The sequence below is a fragment of the Ursus maritimus genome, unplaced genomic scaffold (genome assembly GCF_017311325.1).
Source record: "Ursus maritimus isolate PB19 unplaced genomic scaffold, ASM1731132v1 scaffold_22, whole genome shotgun sequence".
In the NCBI taxonomy this organism is placed as follows: domain Eukaryota; kingdom Metazoa; phylum Chordata; class Mammalia; order Carnivora; family Ursidae; genus Ursus; species Ursus maritimus.
The window spans coordinates 4,262,455-4,276,318 of NW_024424675.1; the positions used below are offsets into that span (position 1 = coordinate 4,262,455).

The 13,864-nt window shown below is 41.0% G+C and overlaps 1 protein-coding gene across 1 annotated transcript in view; it reads left to right on the forward strand.

The window, feature by feature from the left end:
• Positions 1 to 13,864, forward strand: part of RALGAPA2 (Ral GTPase activating protein catalytic subunit alpha 2) — a 209,556-nt gene that overhangs the window by 66,210 nt on the left and 129,482 nt on the right. Inside the window, 3 exon segments of the mRNA XM_040637933.1 lie at positions 3,444 to 3,572; positions 4,448 to 4,506; positions 10,293 to 10,401. Of these exon segments, the coding sequence (XP_040493867.1) occupies positions 3,444 to 3,572; positions 4,448 to 4,506; positions 10,293 to 10,401 (297 nt within the window).

Here is a 13,864-nt window from a genome sequence, read left to right on the forward strand (position 1 = left end):
GGACATTGGGTCTCACCTTAGTCTCGGTGCTTAGGCCAAAAAATTATTTAGATTTACCACATTCATTGAATAAAGCTGTGTAACAACTCCTTACTCTATTTAAGAGCTCATGTTTTATATCTCATTGTTACATAGTCTAGCATACAATCTAAAAGTCCACAGTTCAGGGGCGCCTGGGTAGCTCTGTTGGTTAAGTGTCTGACTCTTGGTTTTGGCTCAGGTCATGATCTCAGGGTCGTGGGATCAAGCCCTGCATCGGGTTCTGCACTCAGCCTGGAGTCCGCTTGTTCCTCTGCTCTTCCTCCTGCACTCTCACTCTCTCTCATAAATAAATAAAATCTTAAGATAATTTAAAAAATTAAAGTCCACAGTTCAAGCCAGGCTCACACATGACAAAATAGTTAAGGCCACTCAGGGAAAGGAATCAATGTCAGCGAAGTCTAAACCAAGATTGTCTGGTGGATAAAGGGCAGTGATTAGAGAGGACTGACGAAGCAGGGCTGTTTGAGAAACATTTACTGTGGATCCACTACGTGCTGGGACCTGGCCTGGATGAATATGAGAGGGCCCCTACCCTCAGGGAATCACCTGGGTAAACTAGGTGTTAATATCTATGTATAAGTTTCTAGCATCCACAGTAGAATCATATCCAGACCCCAGAGGGACAGCAACAGAGGAGTAGTTCATTCTGCTTGGTGAGAGGGGAAGGGGAAGACATACGTTAGAAAGGTCTTCATGGGAGAAGTGATGCTGAAGCAGAGACCTGAAAGGCCCTCAGTGGTCATAGGATAAATGGGCACAGCAGCAGCCACCCGTTATCTTGAGATACTAATTGAGCACCCACTGGGGTAGAAAAGTGGTGAAAACCATCTAACCCCCATCTTCGTTGGCATTACAAACACAAAATGACTATATAACACGTCGGAAAGTGATGTATACAAAGAAAAAACCCAAAGCAGGGATGCTGGGGACCACAAAGGTAGAATGACATAATGTCTTAAATTCGCTTTAAGATATTGAAAGTGGAAACTTCTTAGTAAATTTTTAAATTGAAATGAAAAAAATGAAACGTAAAGATGAGGTAAGAGTGGTAAAATCTTGAATCTAGGTGTTGGATAGTTAGATGTAACACTCTCCTTTTTTTTTTAAAGATCTTAAAATAAAAATCAAGGAAAAGAAAGGCAGCAGATGAGGGGACAGACTGATGGAGGTGGGGTAGTGTTACACAGAAGGACTAGACTCTGGTCAGGTGGAGCTTGTCAGTGTGAGATGCCTCTCGACCCCTGAGGGGGCATGACATACAAACCTGGACTTCAGGAGGGAAGTCTGGTCTAGAGAGAAATGTTGGGGAGTCCAACATGTAGGAGGCCTTGAAATCATGGGTTGGATATCCTTTGGGAGTGAGTATAGATCTGAGAGAGAAGAGGCACAGGACCACACTCAGCATCACAGAGTTTGGATCCTGAGGAAATGAGGCATTACAGCACAGAGACTGTCAGATCGCCTTAGGTAGGAGCCAAGAAGATGTCCCAGGGCCAAATGGTGCAAGTGTTCCCAGGCCCAGGGGAGCTAGCCCCTGCATCCAACACTGGTCAGGGGTCAGGTGAGGAAAGGCCTGGGTGGTGACCAAGGGCTTTGTGTGGTAGAGGTCACATAACAAGAAACTGTACTCACTGACCAATTTTGGAAAGTCTTAACATTTTCATTTTGCCCCAGTGGTTTCAAATCTTTGTATTTAAAAAAATGAAATAAACCATTAAAGATAATAGCGACTTCATGCCTGATGCCATGGCTACACTCAGAGCTGCCGTCACTCTCACCTGCAGTATGCTTCAGTGAGCACCCGACTCTCTGCTCTCCCTGAGAACATCCATCATCCCACACTCCTGCTCTGTTCTGATGGCACCATTCCTCGGGTGGAATGAGACGGGCACTGTGCCACGTGGCTTGGGCGTCGCTACTTGGGAGCCCGAGTGCTTTTCTCAGACTCTGCCCCCTGGAGCTCCCCCTGTCCCTGCAGCACACCCACATGGCTTCTGGGCTCTGTGCACCTGGGCCTTTTACAGGTTCATGGGTGCCCCAGGTCTTCTGCCTCTTCCATTCCCACTGCCTGCACTGGCCTCTCGCTTCTCACCTCGCTCCCCCACTCTGCAGGCCTGGCTGGCTCCTCCAGCACTATGTGACTTCTAACAGCAGTTTGTTTTAGTGTCCCTAACCATCCTGAGCAGAATAAATCATTGCCACATTTTGGGCCCCAGAGAGTATCTGTGTGTTTTATGTTGTCTTTTGGACCTGTGTGCTGATGGGAACCAAGTGAGGTAAAACATGAATGTTCTGGGCTCCCATGATATCCCAGCTATCTGGTTCTCATAGCCATATCACTGAATTGTATATCACAGCTATTTGCCTCTTCTCCCGCACCCCACACACCACACTGCCATCTGTATAGGGGAGGGAGATTCGCTTTCATTTCATACCCCCAAGTGCTTAACAAAATAGGCCCTGGAGTTAGATGGTCTCAGTGTAAATCAGGGTCTGTCACTTGATGCCACTTAATTTCTCTGAGCCTCAGTTTTCTCACTTGTAGTGTGGAAATGATAATAGTATCTACTTCATTGGATTGTTGAGGGTATTCCCTGAGGAAATGCTTGTACAGCATTTAGAACAGTCTAGCACCATAAGTGTTAGCTGCTATTGTTATAATTATTAGATAATAGTAGAGAGACAGAAGGGTAGATGGACAGGTGGGTAGGTGGGCAAATGGCAGACCTTTGTAATCCTGGTGCCTGCCCCATTCTTGGCTAATCATAGCTGCTAGTAAGTGTTGGCTAGATTGAAATCTAGTGAAGTGTCTCCTTTAATATATACCTAATTCCAATAATGGACAAATAAGTGATTTTGTATCTCACTAGATATCAGACACTATATGTTATTTTGCAAAGTATTCTTGATGAGACAGGAAATTTGGTAGATGGTGTCCGCTTTCTTTCTCTACCTTCTGAAATTCAGCCTCAACCCCTCTTCCTTATGAATTTTTAACTGTCTTCACAGCAAAAATAATATTAAGTTGATATCACTTCCTTTACCCTGCTTTGTCAAGAACATTAAGACTAAAAAAATAAAAATAAAAGGAAAAAGTCATGATTGAGTCATTTGCTCTTCTGACTCTGAATGTATCTGCAGACCAGTTTTCACAATGCTTTTTATACAAGTATAGTGATAATTTCCATTCCTTGGAAATTTGCTTTTTCATTTAGGCAAACCTCTCCTGCTTAAATATTCACTTGGAGGAAAATAACCTGGCATAGTTTGGTACTTCTTATCTAGGATAAAATAATTGTAAAGATTCCCTCTCAAAATCATAAAAAAGTGAAGTATGTTGCTTATGTAAAGTTTCTGGCTTAGAAAAAGAAAAATGGGTGTTTTCACTTTTTTATGTGCAGACACCTCATTCAGAAGCTCTCACCATTCTCGGTTCTCTTGTCTGCTTTCCAAATACCTACCGGGAGATCCCTTTACTGCAGTCTGTGCCGGAAGTCAAGGAAGTCATCACAGGTTCTGAAGATGTCAAGGTACCTCATGCATTTGAATGAATCTCAAGTTTAGCATTTTATAATTCTAGCTATGTGGTTATCTCTTCCATTATCGTACATTAATCTACTTACCCCTGAAAGTTCTGCTCTATTGTTTAAATCTTTCAGTAGTTGTTGTTGTTGTTTCCAGATGACTGTTTTAGGGGGATTAAATGTATTAGATTCAGAGCATATGGCAGTTATAACTGATAGGTTCCTTGGGTGTTTTTTATTAGATCTGTTTATCATGCCTATGGATTGTAATTATGTAATGAATCATCCTTTGTAATAATTTTAGGTTTAATTGTGCCGCATTAGTGCATCAAATGAGTTTATAAGAAATAATTGAAGTTAGCCAAATATTCAGTCCCATTGTTAGCCTGATTAAATACTACTAATAATTTGAAATGTCAAGTTATTAATTCCTTAGAGAATAAAAGTAAGCATTTGTTCTTCCCTTAACTGACTTTGGGGCAAACAAAAATGCTTTTCAAATCTCAGAATCAATCTATCTGTCTAATTATGGTACATAATTATAATATATAATTTAGTGTACAATATATAATCTAATTTGAAGTAAAAGAAAACCGAGCTTTTCCTATCTGAAGTCTCAGTGGCTTTGCTAGTTTTTTATTGTATACCCAGAAACCCTCTTCTCTAGGCTGGCCTACTTGCCCAGAGAGGCCCTGGCTGAGACCACCACCAGGCTGCTCCCCCAAGCCCTGTGTTTCCTTCCCCCCAGGTTCACCCTGTTGGGAGCCTCTCCAGAGCTCCCTGGTCCTTCAGTAGCTCCTGACTGCCTGGAACACAGTCAGAACATGTGGGAAACCAACTACTAAACAAAGTTTTTATTTTACTTAATTTTGTGTTTTTAGCATTACCTCATAAATATTTTACTGAAGAATGCCACAGAGGAACCAAATGAATGTGCAAGGTAAATGTTGACTAAAAGGTAAACTATTTTAGGATTTTAAGATACAAATTTATGTGTAAACAGTTAATGTTAAAAAAAAAAACAACACTCTTCCACATTACTCGTACATACACTAAAAAGTATAGTAAGAATTATGTTGAGGAAATGCTTTACTTAATTTTTTTAAAGTGTACCACTATTAAGTGAAAACCCTAAGGTACCCAAGATTATAGCGTGCTGCATTTTGTAGAAGAAAAAACAAGATTACAAATATATTCCTGTGTTCCCCGTTATTTTTTAATGGAGAAGAAAATGGAAGGATAAACCAAAAACTTATAAAAATGGTGTATGTATAGGCTAGTAATTCTCAACCAGAGGTGATTTTGTATCCCAGGAGACATTTAGCAATGTCTGGAAAAATTTTGTTTGCTTCTGCCAGGCATCTGAGGTTGCTAGCAGTCTTTTAGCAATATAGAGGTTTTCTGGACCACCTGCATAATGAAATTTGCAACCTGTCCTTCCAACCTGAAGCCCAAAGCTGGGAGCAGTGGTGGAGGGGAATACCAGTTCCTCATCCTCTGCCTCCAACCTCATAAGGTCACCAGAAGCCCAGCTCAACCTCCTGCTGCCTCCAAGGAATCAGCTCCTGCCCTGCTCTCTCTCTCTAGCAGCCTACCAACCATCACTGCCTTTTTAGCTCTTTGATGGTCTTTAAGGGTTTCTGGGTTGTGGGTTCTTTGTTTGTTTGTTTGTTTTGGGGGGTGCTGTATTTTGACTAGCTTCTTCAGTGGTCTTCAGTGGAAGGCTTAGTCTACCTTTTCTAGTTTCCATTACCAGAAGTTATAAATTCATTATCAGTTTGTTCATATTAGAGTAACCTCGAGTTTGGGGATAAACTCAACTTGATTTATACAGTACCAGATCTGATTTGACTAACATTTTGTTCAGGAAAGTTGCCTTTATATTCATGGCCTGTAATTTTCTTTCCCCACCCTGTCCTTTATCAGGTTTGATTCCAGGGTTAGATACTCTCACAGAATGATTGAAGTATTGTTTCATTCTCTATAGTCAGGAAGAATTTTTATAAAATTAGAGTTCATGCTCCTGTGTATTTAGATCTCGATGGTAAAACTATCTAGGTCTGGTCATTTATTTATGAGAAGGTTAACCATTGACTTGTTTTCTTCCATGATTTTAAGAATATTAAGGTTTTCTTTTCTTTCTTTTCTTTCTTTCTTTCCTTTTTCTTTTCTTTCTTTTCTTTCTTTCCCTTTCTTTCTTTCTTTCTTTCTTTCTTTCTTTCTTTCTTTCTTTCCTTCCTTCCTTCCTTCCTTCTTTCTTTCTTTCTTTCTTTCTTTCTTTCTTTCTTTCTTTCCTTCCTTCCTTCCTTCCTTCCTTCCTTCCTTCCTTCCTTCCTTCCTTCCTTCTTTCTTTCTTTCTTTCTTTCTTTCTTTCTTTCTTTCTTTCTTTCTTTCTTTCTTTCTTTCTTTCAACAGCTTATATAAACTAAACTTGTGTAGAAATTTGTCCATTCCATCTAAGTTTTGAAATATGCTGGCATACATGATGGCTCCATTATCCTTTTGCTATCTTGTGTCTCTTTCACTCCTGGAGCTATATGCATTTCTTAATCCCTGATCCTATTATGTATTCTCTGATTTTTGTCACTAGTGTTGCCAAAGATTTGTCAAGTTTGTTAGTCTTTTCAAAGAACATACTTTTGTCTTCAGCCTCTTCATTCTAATTTGTTTTTATTTTCTATTTTCTGCCCTTTTTTCTTTCTTCATATTCTGTCATTCCTTTCTTTTTATCAGCATATTAATTCTGATATGTTAATATAACAGTATACTAACTCAACATACTAGTTCAGCCATTCTCCTTTACAAATGTCCACATTTAAGTTTGTATGTTAATTTCTAGGTGCTACATTATGTGAGTTCTGTACATTTTGATATGCAGTATTTTTCTATTAATAGATTTTTCCCATTTCATTATGATTCCTTCATTGAGTCATGACTTATTTAGAAATGTATTTAATTTCTAAACATATGGTTATTTTTATTTATCTTTTTGCTACTGATGTCTTAAAGGCATCACAGATCCAATATGTTGTCTGCCAAGTGACAGTCTTTGAAACTGTTGAAATTTGCTCTATGACCCAGTAGAAAGGCAGTTTTTGCAAATGTCCTGTGTAGGCTTGAAAGGCATGTATATACCATTTCTTCAGTAGTTGGGTGTACCACTCTAGATGTGTCCATTTGATTAATTTTTTTAATCATGTGTTTCAGATATTTTATATCCTTTCTAAATTTTTTCACCATCTTAATAATTTACTGAGAAAGATAGGTTAAAATCTCCCACTATTATGGTGCATTTATCTATTTTTCTTTGTATATCTGTCAGTCTTTGTTTATATATTTTGAAGCTATATTATTAGCTGTATAGAACTAAAGAATTATCAAATCCCTATAGAGAATCATATCTCTTTTAATTTATTTAGTGACCCTATTTACCTCTAAGGATGATTTTTTTTTTCTCTTAAAAACCAGTTGTCTCATACTGATTCAGGTATTTTTAAATAATATTTTCCATCCTTTTCCATTTAACCTTTCTGTATTCTTCTCTTTAAATGTCTTTGCAAAAATTGTACATTCTTTATTTTATACATTTATCTTGTTTGCTCTTGATCTTTTAACTGAATCTTTAATTCATTTACATTTACTGCAGTTACTGGCATGTTTGGATACATTTCTTTCATCTGCCTTTATATTTTGTTATTGGTCCTTATCAATATTCTCTCATTTTGTCCCTATTCTTGCCTTCATTTTTCCCCTCTTCTTTTTTTCCTTCCTTCCTTTCTTTCTTTCAGATGATTTTTTCCACATTCCATTTATTACTTCTATTTTTGTAGAAGTCATAGACTCTTTCAGTTTTCTTAGAAGTTGCCTTAGAGGGGCGCCTGGGTGGCTCAGTTGTTAAGCGTCTGCCTTCGGTCTAGGGCGTGATCCCAAGGTCCTGGGATCGAGCCCCACATCAGGCTCTTCCTCTGGGAGCCTGCTTCTTCCTCTCCCACTCCCCTTGCCTGTGTTCCTTCTCTCACTGGCTGTCTCTCTCTCCATCAAATAAATAAATAAAATCTTAAAAAAAAAAAAAAAGTTGCCTTAGAAATTTTAATGTGCATACTTGTCTTACTAATTCTGAAATTAGTCTGTCTTTACCCTTTTCCTAAACAATGCTAGTTCCTTAGAATATAATCTTCTGATTTTATTCTTATGTCCCTGCAGCTGCTCCTGTTCTGTCTCCCTTCTCCACCTAACCTCTGAGTGTTAGAGGTTTAGGGCTGGTCCTCTTCTCCCTCTGACTCTCCTAGGTGCACTTATCCATTCTAACCAGACTTTAAATACCACTGATGATACCGAATTTATTTGCCTGGCCTCTTCTGTGAACCCCTTGTATATTCAGGCTTATGTGTTAAGCTGCCTACTTGATGCCTACATCCTCAGCTTGGATGTCTTAACACATGCAAAGTTAACACAATCACAGCTGAACCCTCGAGTCTCCTGACCATCCCTCAGACTCCATCTTAGTAAAGGGCACTATCATATACCCAGATTTTCAATCCAGAAACTTGGGGAAAATCCTTGATTTCTCCTTTTCACTTACCTACCACATTCAAACCTTTAACATGTCTTGGCTATACCTTCCCCTCCTCCCCCACTTTTTCTTTACTATAGAAACCCAAATTTCTGTGGAGTGAAAAATGGAATAGAAATGTGTATGATATGCTCAGTCTTTATAGCTGTGTATGAAACATGGAGTTAGACAATGAGATTGAGGTCATGCAAGTGCAGATCAGCAGAAATATGACCAAGATTTTAAACAAATGGAGGATAATTACAAGAGAAGATAGTTATAATTACGAGTGATAATAATGTAGAAAAGCTAAGGAAAAATAGTAAGTTTTCTGTTACATAAACTGGAGTGGTGTAAGATGGCAGAGTAGCAAACAGTCTCCAGAGAGTGTGTTGGCATACAAAGGAGAGTGAAGGTGGTACCGCCATTAGCTAAAATAAAGTCTTGAGAGATAGAACTCATTTGGGATCACAAAGGACATATTTGGGATACAGAGAGCTTAACTGACAGAAACTCAAAGCCAAAAGGAATACCTAAGAGTACTAGAATAGGAAGATGCTAAATGGGAATGCTAAGTGATAAATTTCAAAGAGAGAAAAATAGCATTGAAGAGCTGCTATAAGCTAGTGTGACTTTAAAACTCAAGGCAGGTGAGAGTAGTTCACATTATGAAACCGTTTTGTGGGTCACAAATGTTCTCTGTTGTACAAGGCTAATAGTTACAGAGTAATGCAGGTGTTCCTAAGAAATGAGAGATCTTTGCTAATGAATTACATTTAACAGATAGGTTAATGGGTTGTAAAACGTGTGTATTGATACACACACACACACACACACACACACAAGCCTGCAAAGAAGAGAGGCTCTTAAAGTGGTAAAAATATGATTTGGGATATAATTCCAAGTTTGATAGATTTTAGTAGGTTGAACAGTCAGAGTCTGAGTTAAGCTGGGGGAAGATAAAGAGGCTATTGGAAAGCATATAGAATACATGACAGAGAGTGCAAGCGAAGAATACAAATGCAGTTTCTGGACTGAGAATCAGGCAAGAGAAGACAGTTCTACACAGTAAGGAAAGCTGAGGGTTTGAACTGTGTGGAACTCCTGTATAATGCTGGTGTTGGAGAACTGAGGAAGACCAGGCTCGCCTTGTAAACTGGGCTACATGCGTATCCTGAGTGCATTTTGGTAGAAGGTGACATAGTCTCCAAAGAGCTTTTAATAAACGTGTTCTGAAGAATTTCATCTATCCTAATTTAAAGAGGTGAGAATCCAATGAAACATGGTGATTTTAAAACCACAAAATATATTTATTTTAATTGCTGAATTATACTGAATACAAAGAACTTGCACTGTGGAGAGCTGAGCTGTACGTTCAGTTTAATTGGCACTGGATGTAATCTCTTCTTACTAAGAAGAACATATACATACCACAGCTAACGTCTGGTTCTGAGTAGTGGCTTGAAACCCTCTTTTGTTCTGAAAGTGAGCAGGTCTGGGAGAAGTATTTTAATCTTATATGTGGGCATTCAGAAAAAAACTGGAATATGACTTTTTGATCATTGCAAAAGATAGTAGACTATATCAATTTCAAAGAGAATTACCACTTAAAATTGATTTATAATTGAAAAAGGTAATTTTTAAAGGACTGTGTAACTTGAAGGCTTTGTCTAGCACATTGCTTAAAAGCAATAACAGTGCAGCTGATTCTGAAAGTTGTATTCTGATATTCTTTACAATGAAATGTGGGGGTTGTCTTTTGTTTGTAGTAGGTGTTGTATATTTTATTGTAAGAAAAACAATTATAAACTCAATTTCCAGCCATTTTCTAAGATTCATGTTTTTGAGTCTTCCTCAAAACTATCGTGAAGCAATACAACGTAATTTAAAGTGTCAGCAAAAATAACTGATAAGTGCTCTGTGACTACTAATGGGAAATAGATCATTTATTTCATTAAATATTTAATTACTAACCAATACCAATTTTTCTATTTGTCCTGAAAACTGAACTATTGAGGGTACCTTATCTTTTTCCTCAGGAAGACACTGTGTTAACATATCTATAATTTTGGCCACTTTGTAAAAAAGATTTAAAATACTTTGTCGCTTGAAAGTACCAAGAAAATATATTAAATTTTTTAAGAGTTTCCCTCCTTTTCCTTCTTTTTCAAAAGATGCATTGCCATTTGCTCCCTCGGGGTCTGGATCTGCGAAGAACTGGCACAGTGTACAAGCCATCCTCAGCTGAAAGAGGCCATCAATGTGATAGGTGTCACTTTAAAGGTATTACCAATTCGAGATATGTGTTTGACAGTGAGTTGTATCCCAGATAGTCAACCAGTTCTAGTTTGAATTAGCCCCATCATTATTTTCCTGTACATGAGAGATTTTGAATCAAAAATTGTTTTTCTGAGAGCCATGTTGAACGTTCTGTGAGGCTCCCAAGAGAGGCCACCAACAACTGCTTCCCCACTGGTGGCTGCAACCTGGCCATCCATAGCCTGAGCGTTCCTGAGCCAAGCCCTGCAGCTGAACAGGGTTCCTCTGGTAGCTGGGCACTTCCCGTGGCAAGAAACACGACTGTCGTCTGCTGGTAATAGTGACAAGAAAGTGGGATTTCATGCCCTGGCCTCTTCAGTAGGACTGGGAGAGACCAGATGAACAGTCCTGAGTGCTCACTGTCTGACTGGTTCTTGGCACTTTTAGGATGGCTTTCTTCCTTTGCTTTGTTAATGAAAAGAAGACCTGCCATTCACTGGGCAGTCACGCTGGGCTGGATTCATGGTAGAGTCTCTATAAGTCTATAACCTTCACAATAGCAGCTCAGCAAGGTAGATAGTACAATCCCTATGTCACACCAGAGGAAAGTAAGGCCCAGAGAAATCATGTCATGAGCCCACAGCTATGCAGGTATAAGTGATGTCACCAAGAGCATATCTGTGTAACACGAAAAACAAAACCTTTATACATACTATTAGGCCACTTCCTAAACTGGAGCTCAAATCTTGCCAGGTCCTTTTCTGGCTCCTGCTTAGAAATGGTGGTAATAATTGGCATTGCTGTTATTATACCCCCAGAACCAGTGAATGCCCAGTCCCTGCCAGGCACCGTGCTGGGAGTTTGTGGAAGTTCTCAGCTGTGAGACAGTTGTCCCATTTTATAGTGGAGGAACTGAGGTGTGGGAGAACAAAGGAGCTCGTTCCAGGCTCTAGATAGAGCCTGGCCGAGCCAAAATTCAAACCCTGAACTGTTCATCTGATACCAGCGTCCAGGCTCAGGCCTGCCCTTCTTTACTGCCTGTCATGTGCTGCTGTACTAGTAACGGAACCGCCATTGTAGCTGACACTGGGACAGTCATCACCAGGCAGCCCACAGGATAACCAGCTGGGGGCATCCCCTGCCCATGGCTTGGCATTCAGCCCTCTGGTCTAGCCCTGCCTGCTTTTGCAGCCTGGCTTCATTGCAGCCCTCCTCACCCACTCCCCTTCCTGTCCAAGCGTGATGCCTTCTGACCTCCCGTCTCTGTCACCCCATTCTGCTATCCTCTCCTCCTCCACACCTGGGCATGCCGGTTGTGTCATGCGAGCTGGAGAAACACTTGCTGCTGATCCCTGTGGAGAGGAACAGAAAATTGATCGAACGAGGATCAATTAGGAGTGCTGCCTCTGGCCTGAGCAGGGCGCTGACCTTTGTTGTTGCTTTTAATCCTTAGAACACCCTATGAGGTGAAGGGTTACTGCCACCTCCTCGTCACAGATGTGGAAAATGAGCTGATTGGGAAGTAATGAGTTGGCCAGGGTCAAACCCAGGACACCCTGGCCCCTTGTCTGGGCTTTTGCACAGTTGCAAAAACCACGGTGAAATATTCACATGTAACTATTAAAGTGGAAAGACGTCAGATAGCAATTGTATATCTGTGCAGAGTCTGATTTTTTTAATATCCTGTTTTCTCAACTCTAAGATCTATTTTTCAAATCTTAGTGTTTTCTTAAATCTAATATGTTGAATGTAGTGTGGCTTCCCCACCTCTACCCCTTTCCTGGAAAAGCTGTTAATAAGTCAATGGTGTCTGAGAATGAAGGAGATACATAGATATATCTGTATAGCTATCCTTTTACCCTTCTGTCCTGTTCTATGTAGTACAGAAGAGAGATGGAAATTGATAACAAAAGTAGGAGGATATGAGGGTTTACATTTTCTCATTGTAGTTCTCCACATTTTCAAAAATTTCTTTTACTTTTTCTACTCTAATTTTTTTACTTTTTCTATAATTATGAGGAAAAACATAAGGCACCAGAAAAAGAAAGCATGGAGCCCAGACTCTGTCAGGGGCATCCCAGCACAGTGCAGGGACTGTCCCGTGGAAGCCCCCACTGCTGTAGATGCTCTGGCTCTCCCCATTTTAGAAATAAGAGAGAAGACAACTAAAGAAGGCCAAGGAACTCACTCCAGCTTGAACTGCAAAGAAATCTGAGGGCCAAGATCAGCCAAATCAGCCTCCCTTTAACTGTTAGAAACAGTAGAGGGAAACTCATGGATGTAATTCCAGGACCCTGGGACAGCTCCCTGCCTGCCTCCCGCTGATGTCTGTATTCCTATTACAGTTGGTACTTTTACTGAAGGAGGTAGTACGTAAATCTCAGAGAACCGAGGGCCTAGCAGGGAGAGTGTTGCCACAAGGAACAATTCCGAGAAGTGGGCCCTCAGGGAGGCTTGGGGCTCTGCTAGGAGGAGGCTCAGCCCCAGCAGCAAAGGGACATGAGTCCTGGAAGGGCTTCCTGCCTTATGGATTCCGCATGACTCTGGGCATCACTCTGCTGTGACTCTGCCCTTCAGGAACACTTGACAAGGTTGACCTGGTGTTCCCTCTGATGTGGGAAGGGCATGGTCAGTGAAGTCTGGGAAATGCTTCCCGGGGGGTATCAATGAAAACCAGCCTGGAGCCTCAGCAGTAAATGAGAGCAGTGCACTGCATAGGCACCTGGAGATTACCACCCAGCTAGTTGTGTCTGGTGGGGTAGTGTTGTGGGCAGCAGGGGTGGCAGGGGAGTGTTCTAAGCCTGAGCTGTAGTTACTTAGGTGTCCCATCCAGGATGTGGGCCAAGTGCACTAGAGTGACACCTTTGGCTCTGGCTCAGGTGAGCTTCCAGTGTTGCCTCCCAGGCAGCCCAGCCTGAGCCCCTACCCTCAGCCTCACCTGTTGCTCCTTCTCTTACCCCATCTTAGGAGACATCATTAACTGTCTCCCCCTCCTTACCCCACCACTGTCTTCAGTCATAGAGTCCTGCTGCCCTAGGGCCATTCCTCACCCAGGCTGGCTCCCTCTGCCAATAACTGAGCCTCCAGATGCCCTCCAACCCCATGGCCCTAGTCTGGCCCCCACAGATCTGTCCTCCATACTGCCACCACAGGACTCTGTCTGCACAAGGCCTGACCAAGTCACCCACAGACTGGAGTACTAAGCATGGCATTCAGGTACATACACTAGTGGGTCCCTGCCTGTTCCCAAGATTGTCAGTCTTTCAGAATAGGGACTGTATCTATCCTGTTCATCTTGGGCCCTATGCTTTGCTTTTCTTTTTTGGTTTAAACAACATGGGAATGTATTGGTTCATATAACTGGAAAATACATGAGTATGGAAGAGTTTGAGGTTGAGGAACAGCATCAACATTGACCTAATCATCTGACTCTTCTGCTCTGTAGTCCACAGAGGTGGCTTCATCTTAGGGTGGGCTGCCCGCAGGG